Source organism: Gambusia affinis, linkage group LG19 (genome assembly GCF_019740435.1).
Source record: "Gambusia affinis linkage group LG19, SWU_Gaff_1.0, whole genome shotgun sequence".
Classification (NCBI taxonomy): domain Eukaryota; kingdom Metazoa; phylum Chordata; class Actinopteri; order Cyprinodontiformes; family Poeciliidae; genus Gambusia; species Gambusia affinis.
In genome coordinates this window covers 19,266,815-19,285,439 of record NC_057886.1, presented here as the reverse complement: position 1 = coordinate 19,285,439, position 18,625 = coordinate 19,266,815, and the positions used below count along the sequence as shown (strand labels likewise).

Genomic DNA, 18,625 nt, shown 5'->3' with positions numbered 1-18,625 from the left:
GAAAAGAAAAACCACTGCAACACTTTTATTTGTAACTTTCATTTTATTTTTTTTTTCTGGCATGTAAAGTACAAATAATTAAACAATTCCATGAAAAAGTCTTCAAGCGTCTTCAGCTGAAATCCCAGTAATAAATATCCTAGTCTAAACTGAAAGGTTTATTTTTTTATCTTTGTTTAAATTTGACATTGTTCATTTGGTCATGTTTGGAAGTGTGAGATTTTGTAGTTTGTTTTTTTTTTTTGTAGATTTTTTTTGTTTTGTTTCTGCTGACGTTGCTGTCAACAGAACTATTTGATCGTTTTTACCCTTTGATTTGTTCTACCATTCCAGGAAAAGGTAAGAAAAACATCACTAAGTTACTGCGTCCCCTCTTCTAAATAAATAGACACAAAATACAGTTGAGAAACAGAAGGCCCACTCATCCCTTTGCAACTCTAGACCCTCCAAAGAAAACCTTCCTGTAGCTTGTTGGAGCTCTGTGATATTTTCCCCAGAGTTCTTGGCTAAGTTTATGACTCTGAATAGCACAAATTGATAAAAATGGCCTCAGTGATACGTTTACTTGACAGATTCAGAGGCTTTAATAGATTTTGATAAATTCAGCCTATCAGCGAAACAGGAAAGCATCTTTTGAGCAAATCAAACAAATCGCTCCCCCTGAAGAGAGCCGAAGCCTCACTAAAGGGGGGCGCCTTCATCTCTCAGGGGCTCAGAGTGGTTGGAAAAAACAAGACTGTGATTAGGTTAAATAATTAAAAAGATTTTCATTTAACAAGACAAACAGAACACAGGCAGTAAAGGCATAACATCTAGCACACAGCATGTATGTTTATACACTTCAATTAGTTAAATATAGCAGTGCATTCTTTGACTATGGAGAACGTTTCCAAATCGTACTTCTAAAGCTGTTTTTCTATTTGTCCCCCTTTTTAAGAAACAAAATGGTGTAACCACAATTTTGGCAAACTTAAAATCTTTTAAACTTGCAAATATAATGAAATAAACCATAAATATACACAAAACATACTTTATACGAGGCAATAATAATAATAATCATAATAAATAGTTTTTAAGTTAACAATAAGTTAAAACTACAAGCTTAAAGTCGCCCAAATAATACAAGTTTGTTGGCGCTATTTTGAATTTTTTCAGTTTAAATTATTTTTATGTTGCAACAAAAGCTACCACAGACTTTACAAACACAATTGAACACAGTTTGATTGAAACAAAAGAAATCTAACTAAGTCTAAAATCTGCATACACTGTAAAAACTGTAACTAATAAAATGGAAGAAAAATAACAAACTGTACCCAATCGATGCAACCAAAACGTAATCTTCGACCCATGTGTGTTCTCTATGGCAACATCAACAACACAAATACACTAAGTTAACAAGTGAGTCCTGATATGTAATTGAAATCAAGAAATCACAGGAAAATGATATTTGAAATTGACGTGGGCTAAAACTGATGTTCTGTTAGATGATATTCCTTTCCAAGTCATTGAGAAAAGCTCTACTAAAGTCAGCCAAATATGCAGTTTGAGCTTGCGTGGACAGAGCACAAAATAGGGACTGAGGAAGTGATCGTGGAACAATTTGGAGATCAGAGCTCTCATTCTTTCTCTGATTTGGTAACGAGTCTGTTCGATTTAATCGCTTTCGCCTGAACAGTCGCTCCTCTTGCTATTCCTCAAACCTTTTCAGTGTGACGTTTCTTTTTCTTTTTTTAAAAATATATATCATTTGTTCTCAGTCAATATAAAAACAAAGCACATTGCACTTACTGTTCCATAGGAAAGTTTTTTTGTCTTTTTAAAATGATTATTGTTGTTGCTCAAGCAGTGTAGTACTGTTTCCTGCCATGGTCCGCGGCTCTCTGCCGTACATCAGGTGTAGGTCTCCATATGGACCGGGTGTGGGAGGTCATATTTGGACTTTTTCATGGCTGCAGTTCAATGTGGCCTGTTTTCTTGCTATAATGTCTGTCGCTGGGCTCACCACGTGCTCAAACTGGCTGCGCTATCTCTTGCAAGAACCAAATGAGCTAGATTTGACCTTTCTGTGATTAGCTGTGGACGACAGCAATCAGCATTTGTGGGGGAGAAACAGTATGAGTCAGATAAAAAAAAATGTCAGCAAAAAGTATTGGCAATGTATTAAAAGATAAAGATTAAAAGGGTTATTTGAATATCAGGGGAAATATGTGGATGCATTTTGCTTCTTTGCCTCGGTCGCAAGGTGAGTTGAGTCATCCCTTTTTTATATAAATATGCCTTTTTTATACTGCATGATATGTGTGCAAATGTAGTTGATTTTAGCATTTGGTATGGTGTTCTTTTTGATTCAGAAATGGAAATCGATATGCGCAACTTACAATATATGCTCAAAAGTAATTCTAACTCAAATTGTCGAGGGTCCTTGCTCAACAAATAACATATATTTTTACAGCAATTATGAAGGGGATATTATAGTTAGTTTGTCCTTCTTAGTTCTGACTTGCAAAGCAATTCTTTGGCAAAACTCAAATCTATCTCATCGTAAGGATTTTCAGTGTGAATCACCAGCACTTTTTGAATCTTTTGTATTATCAATCTGCAAGCAGCTTCTTCGGTTTTACAGCTGGGCAGAGAGCCAGTCTCACTGCAGCTCTGTCTGGGATTTTCAGGTCAAAGAGCTTCCATTGTTGAAGCAACACTGTACAAAATTTCAAGACAAGAGATGCTGAGTGCGTCTGAACACTCTAAAATACAGATGTGTCTGTCAGGTTATACCCTGGCTGTTAAAATGTATCTTCGCTTGGGTTCAATTCGCATTTGCCAGGTTTGTTTTTCTCCAGATGCGGTTAAGTTTGTGTGAGATACGCGGTTCCTTCGCCCCCTCCCAAATCCCCACCCATACACCACGCTGCTTCTTCCCTCTTTGTCTGTGAAGATCAGAGAGTTTCAAACGAAGCCACGCAATGTCCCAATTTTTTCCAAGCTTAAGAATCTGTAAAAATTCAGCACAAGGTCTTGTTCCTTTGTATGTATAAAAATAGATTATCTCTAATGTAATCCTTTTCAAAGAGACTGTCCTCTTTGGCTAACACAGCGTCATTTAGAAAAGCAAAAATGACTTGAATATAGCTGACCTTATTTAACGTATCATCATGCGCCTGTGTCTTGATATTAAAAGACACTCGCTCTCCACATGGTACATCAAAAATCTGGGCTGCAGCAGACACTTCCACTAGACGGGTTGGGCCTTATTGTTTCATCAAGGGTGCCATAAATAATCCCTATGCTCCTGGGTTGGGGATATTTTAATCACCAGCTATTTTTGTTGTTGCACCAAACTGATAGTGAGAAACTTGTTAAATGCTTTCTTTGTGATCAAAAAGGTAACTATGACACCTATCTGCAAGGGTGATGTTCCGCCATGTTTGAACGTTCAAAGTTACCTGGAAGAGTTTTTAAGAAAACGATGGCATTTAAGAAAAATGTATAGCTTTTTCCAGACTAAAAAGGTAAAATAGAGAGTAATCTTTCTGCTTAATGGATATGTGTTCAGATATCACTGCAATCAGTTATCAGTAGTAAAATCTACACAATATTGGACATTATAGATCCAGTTTAATCTACAGAAAAGTAGCATTTATCTTTAAGAAACTGAGGAATAATACTAGTGAATTTCACATTTTTGCTTCTTTACGGGCCTGCCTTTATTATTAGAGATGTACTATTTCAGACATGTTCAAGTTTTTCTTCCAACAATGCCCTCTAAGAGCAGAAACATTCAGCTGTAGTGAAATAAACCTGCCTGTCAGTGACTGTTTTTGCCATTTCTTTCTGACGGCAAAGGGCTGATAGAAAGGCATTGTGGAAATAAAACAACTTTTGATGCAATAAAGCTCCTTTTGTAAGTCAGCCAAAGTGTAAAAACACCAGTATTTTTGTCGCAGCTGTGTGATGATGGAACAGTTTTTCCCCTCACACTCATTCCTCTCTCGCCCAGGAGAGAATTACTAATGAACGTCGTCACCATGGGAGCGCTGCTGCTCTGCTCTAAGTTCACAGACGGTCTGCCTGTATTCAATCCATCGCGTTGGATGAGATCAAGTGAAAAAAATAAAAAATAAAAAACTGCTTCAGAGGACTAAATATGTGTAAATCTTCCTATTACTGAACGGTGTTTTTTGTGATACGTTAACTGTTCTATTGTGATATTTCCCGTGAGTCTGTGTGGATACAAGTAATGGCCTTTGAACTGCTCTTTTCATTCACCATTGAGCTAAATCATGTTGGGTCTGAGCTGACAAGCTCTGATATATAAGAGAAAAATGCCTTGAAGCGAGGCACCACCTAACGCAGGTCAGGAAACAGTAGTCAAAGTTTCTAGAAAATGCTTACATACTCGGCTATTATAACCACCTTAAATATTGAATATATAGTAATATTTTAATAGACGTATATAAGAGAACACTGTTTTTAGTTTCATTTTCTTTGATCTAAAAAAATCACTGATTCAAAATGCCCAAGTGTAAAAAAAGTGACTACATCCCCTCCAACAGGATGATGGGAGAGATGGTGGGGTAAGAGTTTAGGTAAATTGCACATTTTTTTCTTTTTTGATAATTTTGTTCATCAGTTGTCATTATTTGCCTGAATTCAATCAAAGCACTCAGTACACATTCTCTGTCACATTCGTTAGACTGTCTCCTAAATAGAAAGCTCTTCCCCCTTGCCCCCCTCCCTTTCAGAAAGCCCCCCACCAGCTACGCACTCCTTTCTAATTCAATCCAGGCAAATACAGGGAAAGACTAGCAAGTTGTGTAAAGAGAAAAGAAAGAACTCCACTAGTGTGTTTGTTTGAAACTCTGACTTATCTACGCTTGAGAATGTCTGTATGCTTTGTGTGTGCATGTGTTCTGTGCCTCTGCACGTGTGTGTGTATGTGTTTATGAGTTTGTGTGCGAGCATGTCAGAGAGAGAAAGACAGAGAGACTCAGTCCAGGCCCATGTAGAGTGATGACGCAGGGAGGCTCAGGTAGGACCCCCTGCAGGTTCGACCAGCTGCCACCGGCGGCGTCTGCTTCAGGCCTTGTGCTGCTTGCTGGTTTTGAAGGAAACCTGCAGCACGCGATCGCCCAGGCGGTAGCCATTTAGACTGGCGATAGCCATGGCGGCTTCGTCGTAGTTGGTCATTGTGACGAAGCCGAAGCCCTTGCATTTGTTGGTGGTGAAGTCACGGATGACTTTGACATTGGTGACGGCGCCGAAAGGCCCAAAGAGCTGCCACAGGACGCTCTCGTCCGCCTCGGGCGACAGGTTGTAGACGAAGATGCACCAGCCGGCTCCGGTGGGACCGGTTAGGTTGACACCGGCCAGACTGGTCATGCTGTCAATGGTGATGGGGGAGAATCTGGGAAAGAGAGGAGGAGAACTACCATGGGTGTCATTCTGAAGTTCCACATAGCATTCAGTGCTTTACATTATCTTCTAATAGCTAGGTATCTGTCACATTTGAGGATCCCCATCTCCATCCTCTCTCTGCTGTACAGTAAGTGGATAAATATGTGTGGGCACCACAGTGGCTCCAAACTGCCTGCTTTTATACATAATGACACTGTGTGCCCTGAGACAAGACACCCACACAATGTGCATTTATTTTTTTCCTCTGCTGACCAGAGCCTCTGGAAGAATTAAAACACATGGATCACGATGTTCAACTGAAATCACAGCATTGAACAAAACACAGAAACCTAGAGAGGGATGAAAAGCAAACTGGAATCAAATCATACAAAAAACTGGAGCAAACAGAAGAGACGCAAACGGAATCTGGTATGTCCATGCTGGTGAAAAAAAGGGGACATTAAAGCAACTGAAACCAACAATGTTAGTTCAGAAATAAATACATAGAAATTATTCATATTGATTCAAATAAACAAAAGGAACGAAAAGGTTAAACAAAGCCATGCCAGAATACCCCGCTGTTAGAAAGCTACAGATAGTGCTCATTCGGTAGAATGGATAATGGGCTGTGGGCATTAAGAATTATGGCCATATAAAACTTCTTTTGAGATTAAAGCAGCATGTGGTATTCCGGGCACTTTGTTTGAAAGTTTTATTTTGGCATGAATGCTTTTGAAAGGACACCTTTTGGGATTTACCTCTTGACTCCGTAGCTGGCGTTTAGTAAATTGTCGAGTCTGCAACGCAAGAGGGAGAGTGAAGGGGATGCAGAAGTTAGTTATGAGGTCTACAAGGAATGGGAGTGGTGGGCTTTTTATGGTTAATGTGTTGCGTCTTCATCAGCTGGCCTGCAGAGGGCATCCTTCACTTCAACGCAGTCTCATATCATCCAGCAACAAATCTATGATGTGACATATAGTCCTGCTGGTATTTATTATTTATAAGTTACAATATCTTTAATTAGTTTTAATGTATAAACATAGGCAAATTTGCATTTAGTGACAAAAGAAGGAAAGATCCCACAATGCTTTTATTTTGAGCGATTCCTTTTGCTTTTTGTCAGTTAGCACAATTATCCACATAAATACAACCTTTCCCGGTAGTTTTGAATTTTTTTGCAAGGTCTATGACTTATAAGCAGTATGCAAACCATAATGTATTTAACTTGATTCTATTTGTACTTGGAAAAATCTAGTTTCTTACATTGTGTTTGAGCTGCTATTTGGATCTGGTCCCTTTCCAAGTGAAGGGATCACACTGCAGTTTAAAAGAAAGTCAGAGAAAAAGTGTGAGGAGGAGGAGAGGGAGAAAGAAGAGGGAAAAATACCATGTTTCCAAATAAGAAATAGTTACCTACAGGAGAAAATGAATTATAGCTTTTATAATCAAAATGATTTTGTTTTCTTTAAACAGTTTACATGTCTTAATTTTTGCATATTTTCACTGACGATTACAACCTCCAGCTTCATCTCTTAGCCATTTTGTGGTACAGATGATGCATAAAAATAAAAAAAAACTGCAAAGATCTTCTATCTCTTTCAACTTTACAATGACTCACTTTTAATTGAGCTCAAAAACTTGCTGTTGAAATGAAGTTGTTTTTTTTTTAAAGCAACAATAGAACGATAAATGAGGTACTTATTTTGAGGTGGGGTGGAGTTCAGGGTGGGGTTGGTGACGATTCAGTACCTGAAACGTTGAGTCTGGTGGTGCAGGGGTCCCGTGTAGCGACGGGCAGCAGTTTGGTACAGCTGAGTCAGTAAGGCCTGGCCTGTTTTCTGGCTTGGGTTGTTGGCAAACTTGACTGTGATTGGCTCAGCGGCACCCAAAGGCTTCTGCCCGTTCAGTCCTTTGATGGCCTCCTCTGCTTCATTTCGCTTGTCAAACCGGATGAAGCCCACTCCCCGTGATATGCCTGCTCCGAAAACAAAATACAGAGGATTGGCGTGACTACCTTGGTGTTGGTGTGTCTGCTTGGTTTGAGGTGATCAGTTTTATTAAAAGGCCTTACCTGTAACTTGGTCCACAAGGATGCGGGACGTGATGATGCGACCATACTGGGAGAACAGCTGCTCCATGTCTTTCTGGCTCATGGTTTTGGGGAGTCCGCTCACATAAAGGTTGGCATCACGGATGGAGGCTGAACTTGGCCTGGCATATGATACCTAAAACAGGTTGAATGATCTATTGAATCACAGATACAGTTCCTTGTAAAAGTATTCACACATCTTGAATCCTTTTACAGGCAGTTTGATGTATTTAGTTAGAATTTAGACCAACAGGCTGAACACAAAGTACTGAAATAATGTGAAGTTGAAGAAAAAAAAAAACATATTACTCACAAAATTATTTTATTCACAATGGACCAAATGGATTATATCAATAAATTTAGGTTTGAACTTTGACGGAACAATTTCAACACATGAATATGCTTTGATGTAAAGCAATCAAGTGTGTTTCTGGCTGCTCCTGAAGGTAGGAGAACCTTTGTCCATATAAGCCACAGCATCATCCCCAGAGCATCATGCTCCCACCACTATGCTTCGTTGTTTAGAGTGTTAGTTTTCCTCTACAACTAACATTGCGCTTGTTGGCCAAAGTTTTACTCTTATCTTACAAACAGAAAATGTTGTTACGCATACCGTTATGCCCAACCTTCCTTTCACTTTCACAAAAATGCTGAACTTAGTGTTGGCCATCCCATAGAAGACCTCAAACAATTGTTGCAGTTTGTTTTAATAATATTAAAAAGTTCAAGGAGTGCGGATATTCATGTTAAGTACTGCAAATAACCTTTAAATTACAATGTAAATGGTAGTTTGAAGTAAGAATCCCACTTATTCTTCCTCTTCTCTATAGACCAAGTCGTGTCTTTATTTACCTTAAAACATGACTTTCACATTCATCACAGATACACTATTTAACAGCTGCATAACCATTACTGAAGCTGAATCCAATCACATGTAACAATCACATGGAACTTCTTTGCTTTGCACTGAAAAACATCGGCTTCAGTCAATATAGTTTCCCAAATTCTCCAATGAGTTAATTAGTACAGCGTCATTTTTGATGCATCTGTTCATGTCCCACATGGCTGTTCTTCTCAGTCTTATTTTAGTGGCCTGTTTTCTGATATGAAAAAATAATATCTAAGTGATTGTGTAAGAGGCTGACCTCTTGTCTTTCTTTTTTTTTTTTTTTTATTCTGTTTATGGAAACATGAACAGTTGAGTGACAGAAAGTCCACTCCAGTGCTTTGTTAGGAGTGGTGTGTTTGTGTGTGATGGAGAGACAGTGTGAGTGTTGTTGGAGATAGGCTGAGCCGTTCTCCCTCTGTCCTGCCTCCTTTCTTTGTTGCTATTCTCAAGGGGGGAGTGGGGGGGTGAAACGCTCCAACTGAGCAAACAGTGAGAATGCAACTTAAGGCTGGAAAGTGTTCTCCCAATTTATAAATATACTATTCACTAAATACATTTACAGACATCTATGAAAATCATGCAGTCATTTTGTTTTACTATTAAAACTATTCAGTGCTAGTTAATTGATCAATATGTTATCTTTCAGATGAATACAGGTGCTTTGATTTCATAAATCAGCACAAAGGACCAGCATCTATTGTGTCCACAGAGGGACTGCGCGAGCAGGAGGGTTGTGCTGCGTGGTGATTAGGGTGTTCTGGACGAGGCGCGGGGGGAGCTGCTCTGTTCGGGGAGCACAGGCTGCCCTACAATTAACCCTCTCGCTGTCGCTCCCACAGTACAGATGGTGCCTCAAGCCCATATGGCCTCTAATCCCGTCATTGGCATTCTGCTCTCGACCCCTCCATCATTTCCCCCCCTCCACCCACTTTCCCCCACACCTTGATCTTTTCTTTGAAGCTTTCTGTAAAATCGGGAGAAGATTGGAATACTGACACCAGCTACTGTGTTTTATATCTAAGAGTGGACATTTTACTTCTTAAAAATTATCTTTATGGTCACTGTGATAATAACTGGCCTTTTGCTTAAATATTTCCTTACTGTATGTTTATCTATGACTTGATCTAAAGTTCAGTGTTGAGTCAGAGCATCTGCTCTCCACTGATGTAGATCCTGTAGTTTGTCTCAGCCTTTGGGCCACTTCGATCAAGTTTGAGATTGGATGAAATTAGAGATTAATAATTTGATCCCCCCTGCTCCCCACCACCTCTCTGTCCATCATCTGATTTTGGGACAAAGAAAGACCCTAATTAGCCTAGATTGAAGACAGATGGGCTAACCTGCACTGACCCATGTGTGCCACAGTCAGGCTGCCTAATTGCATTTCCATCACAAAAACTCTCCACATGTTGTCCGCCCCTTAATTTCTGACCTCCACTCTCTCCCTCTCCTTTCACCCTTTCTCATTCTTCTTTTGTTCATGCTACCACTCCCTTCTGCCTCCTCAACCCCCTTTTGAGCCCCTGTATTTGCTCCTCTACTGATTTGACATCCGTTGCCACCTCTTTCACCATCCCCCTTGACAAAATCTCCACTTCCTTCCTTTTTTTTTGTCTGGGATGTTGTCAAGAATCCAAAATGAATTTGAAGTGATTATTTTCCCAAAGCGTAGAGTTCTGCCCACCTTGATTGTTTTAGTCTGCAATTTGAGACCATTTAGTGTGTTGATAGCCTTGTCTGCATCATTTGGATCCACATAGTTTACAAAACCATATCCCAAACTCTGACCTGCAGGAAAAGACAGAATGACAGGGAATGTTAAGCTTTTTCAAAACCAGTTGGAGTGACTTTTTCAGCTCATGTTAATTTTGTACCTGTTATCTTATCTCTGACTAGCTTGCAGGATTCGATCTCTCCAATGCTACCAAACAAACTTTTGAATTCTTCCTGGGTCATGTTCTGAGGCAGATAGTTGACGATCAAGTTGGTTTTGCTGTCATCTGTGGAGCCATTTGTACTAATGACTGGGCCGTTGGGCAGACTGGTTCCGCTTGGACCGTTGGACACCTGCGTTTCCATGGTGCTGATTATCTGCTGAGGAAGAGGGTGGAATTAGATTCATTTTTCACAAAAAGACTCGACAAAAGTAAACCTTTAAACATGCTTCGAATCCATTATTTAACTTACAGTGATACATATGCTAATAGAGGCTGTGCACAGCAGAGCACACAGAGGCGGCTCACTCTCTAAGCATCAGAAGTGCAGGTCAAGAATCAGCGTTGCTAAAATGGAGGTGGACAAGGTCTGATTTATCATCCTCCCTTCCCCCTTCTGCTCCATCTTTCCAGCTCTCCTACTCCCTGCCTCTGGTCCTGCAGATGTCACAGTCCCTTTCCTTACTCCTCCCATCCCCCCCTACTCTTCCAGGGTCAAACATCATTACATCATTACACAGGGACGGATGGTCAGAATGGTGGCTACCAGACTGGCACAAAACCAAGGGAGTTGTCGGAGGGATTTAGCGCTCCAATAAATAATGCATATCATGGTTAGCTAAAATACTTTGTTTTTATTTTTAAAACAGTTTTTGTCTTTGGACTCTGTGGCCTTTAATTTCCCAGTTTTTAAGTGAGCATAGAGATGGTGTACAGTGGAATATTTTTTGTTGCTTTGATGCACCTAATTAGAGGCATGCAGAATACCAGAAAACGGCAACAAAGACAGACTTCCTGCTCCAGTTCCTCCCCCTCGGCACCAAGCTCTTTGAGACCAGATCAATATTATAGTATATTATATCATAGACAGTCACAGCAAATGTTTGTGCGTGTGTGTGACTGTCTGTGTGTGTTTATTCATACTGAGTTTAATAAGACTGAATTGAGCTGTACTTTATTATTATTCAGGGAAAAGCAGACTTTTACAAAAAAAAAAATGAAAAAAGGGAAAAATTAGAGAATAAGAATACAAAATGTTGAAGAGATTTTTACTCTCCAGCTTAAAACTCACCAGCTATTTTAATTTTTTAAATATATTAGTGTTTACTGCAGATTTAAAACTATTTCTTTTGTTTTCTGATTTTTAAAATTTAAACACTAGTGTAAGTCTACACTCATGTCTATATGCAGGTCTAGATTTTGATACATTTAGTTGCCTAAATTTTTTATTTAAAAAAAATTATTCATCAAGGAGTATTTTTATGCCTTTGTTAGTACACCTGTTACGTCATCCAAAGATATATATATATATTTTATTTTCTTGCATTTTTGTACCATTCTTCCTCGCAATTATGCAATCTGAGTAAATACTAATGCTTGTTGGGTTGTTTACCTCAAACTCTGTATTTGACTTGTTGCAGGTTGTTAATTTGTTTTTGTTTGTTTATGGTAAAAGGGGATAAATGAGCCCTTGCAGAATCTCATGGGGAATTAAAATATTCTACCAAACAATAAAAGGAGTTATCAACTTCCACAAATTATTCCCTAATGTTATTCTAAGAAAGACCATCAAATTGGTCACTTCAGATGTAATTTAAATATATATTTTTACAGACGATATTACTCACGACTTTTGAGTGCCTCAGTGACTTCATTAAAAGTTATCTTGATATTTCATTTTGTTACTTTTATTGTTTCTGTTTTCACACCCTCTGTATGAAATTAATAAAGTACTAAAATTTGATAAATTCCTGTTTTGTTTTTTGTTAAGTTTGATGTGCTAAAAGGGCCTTTTACAATAAACTCATTTTTACCTCATCTCAGCATCCACCTGCCTTGTTTTGAGACTCACCTTGACACAGGTTGCCCTGGTTACAGCCCCTCAAAGACGGCAGTGTTTCTAATGGCTGACAGACTTCTTTACTTAACTGTTTGTTTGTCTGAGCTTGTTAGCAGCAGACACACAGGTTAGGTGTATGTCGTACATATGCTGATAATGTGTGTCTTTGTAGAAACAAAGAACAGCATGGTGACAGTTTAGACAGTGTAGAAACTAAAATACATCAAATGCACCTTTATGTACAAAGGTTGAACAGCAAAGAGAACAACAGCTTGTCATGTAAGGATTTTGAGATGAAGTTAAAAAGATACCTAAAATTATATGGCTCCCTTTAATTATTTATAAAGAAACACACTGTTTTGTTGTTTTCATGCTAGTAGTAGTGCATTACTTTGTGGGGTAGCAGAAGTAGAATAAGCAAAAATTTGCTCAAGTAATAGCAAAAGCTGTATAAAACAAAGGGGGGGAAAAGACATTTTCAGGGCAAATTTGACTGGAAAACCTCAGAGAGGCAGAGTAAGCATTTCCAGCAAACAGTATGAGTTATATAACTCATAAATCCACAGTGTCTGTCAAGTACACAAGCAGCAAAATAAATAGATAAATTAAAAGTGGCATTTAACAATGCTACTTTTAATTTACATGAACACATGCACATAGGTATAACATGAACATAAGAATAAATTTAACAGATTTATGCTTTAATTGAAAATAATATATAATTTGAACAAAAGCTTTGGACTAACCTGCTTCAAAGGCAAATAAAAGCGTGAATTGCTAAATTAATGTTAGTATGCATGTAGTGCAATCATAAATTCTTAGATATTGAACAAGAAAATAAACAAGATCACTAACAATTTCTTAGATACATTGCTGCACACATTTTATTTCTCTCTGATAAGGACAAAACATGATAAATAATTCCTGATTTTAAATCTCCAACACACCACAGCTGTTATCATCACATTGGGACCCCCGCTGCCTGTTGTTTTTATTTCTATTTTAGGGGTTCTGTGAGACCTCCCTTAATATTTAATGGAGTGCATCAGCTTCGCCCACACACGGTCCCAGACTTGCACGCAACAAGAGCTCAGCCTCCACCACCAAACACATGAACCCAGATTTGCACGCAAACACGAGGCCCTGCCTCCCTTTGCCAAACATACACCACCTACACTGTGCACAATTAAATTACAAAACAAAGAAGCGTTGCAAGACTTAATGTAAATGTATGTCTTGTGGTCTCTGTCCTCTGATGCATTCAAATCATTTCTGCTCCAAATGCATTGGAGCACTTGGGGCTGTATAATACAGAGGAATAGCATGTGTCTGGAAAAGTTTGCATTTTGCAGTTTAAATTGGGTGTTACAATAAAATGATGTGATTTTAGTGTTTATTTTCTTAGAAACTAAATGTACATTTTCTTATAGCATTAGCTACCTTAAGGTCAACATATATAATAACTGACTGGAGTAGAAAATATGCATATATTAGGAAATAATTTAGACCAACCATTTTGTTTTATCAAAACATAATCTAAGCAGCAATCTCTTCTTCTTTGTATACAAATTATTTTAGGTGTGCAAGACATAATCTAAAACCGAATGCTAGTGTAAAGTGTAAATGAGCCTTCTAAATAACACAGATTACAGGATTATCCCAAACAAAGGGCATTAGCCACATTCTCTGCAGCTTAAGGGATCATAGTGGCAGATGTAACACAACAGGACGACCGGAGTCACAGCTCTTGTCAGCCACGAATAGAGACGCCACACAGTCAGATGACAAAATAAAAGATTTCTCAAAGATCGCAAAGATCCCTGGGTATTATAGGCCGATTTGATAAGATGACAGCAGACAGCGTCAAAGGCTGCAGGACACAAATCTGTCTCACAAGTCCTTGGATCATGCGAGGCGCTATCCAGCGTGCTGAAAAGGGAGTGGCTTTCGGACAGGCTCTTTTGAAGACACAGATGGCCGTGAAACGACCAAAAGAAAATCGACTTTGTTCATATATATATATATTTCAAATCGCTAAGCACCGATCCGTAAAAAGAATATTTCAAATCTATTTAAACAATTTAAAGGATCGAGTAATTTCTCTGTTTCTGCTGTGCATCGCCTGCTTTAAATCAAGGACTGGTGAGCTCTGCTGGCATTCATAAGCCAGAGCGCCTATTTGCTGAATAAACGTATTGAAACGACCAAACAAAAGAGCCACCCGTTCCTCCTCTTCTCCCTCTCGCAGAGGGCTATGGCAGCACTATGAATATTAATGTAAACAGTGGCGCTTTGTGTCAAGGCCAGGGGCTGCAGGACTCTCCGAGAACAATGATCGTTACAGTTGCCATCTCCAAGTCAAAACCCCACAGAAATGTCAAATATCCTCAATGGGAAAAGCCTGTTTAGTCTATATAGTATATTATGTTTGTATTTTTTTTTATTTATTTAAGTCTTATATTTAATCGTGCTACAATAAAATAGTTCTCTTCTTTTACAATGCGTTAACATAATGAATAAAAATAGATTCGCAAAATAAATGCTGTTTATCGAAGGATTTAAAACCCTTAAAACAAATATAGAATGAAAAATACATGAACGAAGGTCATTCATTTTTACATGTAAATACATGCTGACCTACAAGACGCAGATCTCTGCTTATATAATCGCATTTATCGCTTCTTTTGATATTTTCACTCTGCATTATTTGCCTTCACCTATAAAATCGAATAAAAAAAAGAAATAAATAAAAAAAAAAATTAAAAAATTAAAAAGGATTCATGTCTTCGGTATTTTACTCCATGTAGGCCCAGTGAATGGGGCGAGAAGTTTTTACCTTATAAGATCAAAGAAACGCTCAACAGTGATGGCCTCGCCTGTCCTTGTCCTTGAATTGTGTAAGTGCTTTGGAAAGGTTGTCTGACTCAACGCTTTTATTTGCTTGGCACTGCGGTACAGGCACGGGGGGCTGCGGACCATGTGGAGGAGAGATGCTGCCACTATAGACATAAAAAAATAGGCCTGGAAGTAACAACGGGGCTCAAACAAAGAGAAAATATAACTGTTTGATATAAAGACAATTTCGAGTAGAAATACTCGTTTATGAGTGTGTGTGTTCCGGGTCTTACGCGTGCGTCCTTTATGTTGTGAATTATTTATTTTGTGTACTAAAATTAGTCATCTAATAAACTGTCTATGCTTTTTGTACAAGTTAAATACGACTAATATTCTACTCAATTATTTTGATCCTTTGCTTTATACACACGTTTTTTTTTCAGTGCTCCAACTAGATTTACTCTTTATTATTCTTATTATTCCTTGTTCTAATTCTATGTAAATGATTTTAATCTTCAACGGTCTGCATACATAAACCTCGTGCATTCAGCCTCGGATCATGTCAAGAGGCAAAGCGGAAAAGGTCGTTTAAGGCTTCAAGGCCCTCGTTTGATGCTCCGGTACAACAGAGACACGCCCAATCCAGCCAGTCGGCGCACACAGCAAGGCTAATTTATCAGCGCATTTCCTTTCATTCGATAAGCGCAGCATAGACATGGCCATCTTGTTGTGTGTGCAGCGCTATAGTTCTTGGAGAAATGCGCTTTATATATATATATATATATATATATGTATATAAACATATTTTTTTAATATATATATATATATAAAAAGAAAAAAAATTGTGCTGTCCGGGCGCGGCCTTAGTGGTGCCGTCACAGCCTCGGAGGTTTCCAGCCCATTTACTCGGTTGCATCGCTACGAGAACCCTGAGGAATTTTGGACTTTGTCTGATTCAAAGCGAACCAACGGATGCGTAATCTTCTTCTCCTCACCCCAGCCCCCTCAATCTCAGAGTGACTCGACCCTTTTCCCCTCCCTCCTTCGCCTTGTTGGATGGGCCCTCAGCCTCCGAGGCATCATGTTTTGTCTCACAAACCCGTCTCCAGCATCCTTGTGCAGCACCAAGCAAAGAAAGGCGCCACCCCCCCTCCTCCTCTGAACTCGGAGCATCCTTGCGTTTCCCCTCGTCTCCATCACTACTATCACGCACAATGTCGAATGCAAAGCTCACTCTTGACAGTTAACTAAAAGCATAATGGATATGCGACGCTTGGGATGTGAGCATACACTGTAAAAGAAAAAAAAAAGGCCAGCGCTATCTAAAATGGCAGGATAATGTTTTCCTCCAACGCCGAGGCTGTCTGTAGGCTGGAGCGCGGCCGGTGTGGTGCATCACACAGCGTGAGACTGCTAAATGCCCGTATCGATCGTTAATCTCGTCAGAATGATATGGCATGGTGAACTGGACAGAAACGACAACCCCAAAGCTCCTCTGTGTGTCGGCATGTGGACACAAGCGGCGAGCGCTGCTGAAAACGACACCGAGTTGTGGAAAATAAACTAGAGAATTTGTGTCGAATTAATTTATCAATGGCTGCATCACATGTGCGCATCCAAAACAAATACTACACAAAAAGATCCAATGATGCAATATCCACCCCCCCCTCCCCCTCTCTCTAAAATAAGAAAATAGAGGCATACGTACAGTAACCATTCTTGACGTACAATGAAAGAAAGCTAGGTCCTTCTTTTCACAGGTCTTGAAGCGGAAGTCTCTCTCTCTCTCTGCGCTCTTGGGCCTTTATATTATTATATGACCTTTATGTACAATTAGGAGCAAAAAGTAAAAGAAAAAAAAAAGAAAAAAAGGAAAAAAATACAGTCTTCGCCAAAGGATCTCAGCTCTGCGAAATTGTTGGTGTCCTCTACAGGATGAAAATGAGGGGAAAAAAGGAGTTTTCTTCTGGAGGATGATGATGGAGAAAGCTTCTCTCCGTGTGGTGTGGGCGATGGTTCAGGAAAAAAAAGAGAAACAGTGATCCTCAGCAGGGTGTGTCCAAGGGAGGGTGTTCTGGTTTTGCTGCTTTTTATGTGTGTGTATGTGTGTGTAATTCCTTGCTCCTCTCGCAGTCTCCTTCTGTTCCTCTGCTGCAATGTTCTTCTTTTATGCGTCCTCCTGGCTTGCAGAGCCCGCTGCTGATTGGCTAATTGTGCAGGGAGGGTACTACATGGCAGCCATTGCAATGCGCTCCTCTCCCATTATCCCCTTCAGGAGAGATCACCAAGAGTCCTCCCCCTCTCTCCCCTCTCCCATCTCTCCACTCCCTCCTTCTCGCTGCCCTTCCTTTCCCCACCTCTCTCTCTTCACACACATGCAGAGCGCAGTGAATAGGACTCCACCTGCACTTTCAGAACAGATGGGTGCAGCAAAAGGCAGTGGACTTTCTTCTTTCTTTCTCCTTCAGCACATTTCGCACTTAGTCCTGCGTTGGCACAGCTCCTTCCTTTATGTATCAGTCTTCATTTGGGCCTTTATGACACGACAGCAAACATCTCCACCCAGACAGGCAAGATAAAAACAATTCACAAGTGCTCATTCTTAGCTGATAACTAAACAGGCAGCAGTGGAGGAGAAAGAGGCAGAAATATGCAATAATTGGGTTTGAGTGGTGGCCAGAGACAAAGCGCTGTGTCCTTACTACATTACTACAACAAGGAGTGGACGATTTCTGGGCCTCTCCCCGTGCAACGCAGATGGTTAGCCACTGGGTCAGGTGCAGATATGGGAATACCAAATTAGACCCCCTGAATTAATTACTGCCCACTCAGCAAAAAAGGTTGAGAAAAGGGCTATATTTCTAAGGCTCTTGTCTAACAGAAAGACATTAGCAGTGATTTTATTTTTATTTCTTTTGCTTCCCTACCTACATTCTACTCTCAAAGTGTCCCCTCATGGAGGAGTTCCCAGCCCCTCTCTCTCTCTCTCCTTCTCTCTCTCTGCCCCTCTCTCTTTTCCTCTTTTTGCACACCTCCTGCAGTTCCCTCCCATGTGCCTGACTGTATGGTAAGTGCTCGCTGAGACATGCTGTTTGGACTCATCTATAATGTATCCCCTGCCCCGGGACATCATGTGTGACAAATGACCTATTTTTTGCGCAGACCCCCACAGGGCTTTGACCCTGGGGGTTGCGAGGTGCAAGTGTGCATAAATTACTACAGGTTTGTTTATTTGTGCGTGAATTTAGAGCTTCCGTTCCTGTGAGGAAGTGAGAAATATTTTCCTTTTTTTTGGTACTGAACTGATTTTGTACAATCTTTAAATTTTGATGGCGTGAACAGGGCTGCTGAGGTCTTCCCTTTCCTCTCCTCTTCTTAGGTGACCTTGAGGAATCCTCAGATGTCTCTTGGTTTGAAGAATAATGGAAAAAGAAAATTGTTTGCATTATTGATGCTGGCCACTTGCCCTCGATTGATCCCAGGATCCATATTGGTGTATAAAGACAAAGAAAACAAGTAACTCACAGTCCAGGCCACCAAAGGTTTTCCTCTCTGTCCATTTATTTTACTGTCCTGCAGCTCTTTTCCAGCAAGCTACTGAACATAGGCTCTGTCTGATATTTTACATAATTGCCTTACATAAG

At 39.7% G+C, this 18,625-nt stretch overlaps 1 protein-coding gene across 23 annotated transcripts; it reads right to left on the bottom strand.

Moving 5' to 3' along the window:
- Positions 1-228: 228 nt before the first annotated feature.
- On the bottom strand, positions 229-17,138 carry elavl3 (ELAV like neuron-specific RNA binding protein 3). 23 transcript variants are annotated; one of them, XM_044099543.1, is made up of 8 exons: positions 16,690-17,138; positions 10,247-10,466; positions 10,057-10,160; positions 7,466-7,619; positions 7,144-7,372; positions 6,658-6,711; positions 6,153-6,191; positions 229-5,425 (listed from the first exon to the last, which is right to left on the bottom strand). In XM_044099543.1, exons 1-8 carry the CDS (start codon positions 16,696-16,698, stop codon positions 5,077-5,079), a joined length of 1,158 nt encoding a protein of 385 aa, XP_043955478.1. In that variant the 5' UTR covers positions 16,699-17,138; the 3' UTR covers positions 229-5,076. The 23 variants fall into 23 exon arrangements, with proteins under 23 accessions (XP_043955478.1, XP_043955482.1, XP_043955480.1 ...); XM_044099547.1 differs by having other exon boundaries at positions 229-5,404; positions 16,690-17,137; XM_044099545.1 differs by having other exon boundaries at positions 7,144-7,369; positions 16,690-17,137.
- Positions 17,139-18,625: the final 1,487 nt, after the last annotated feature.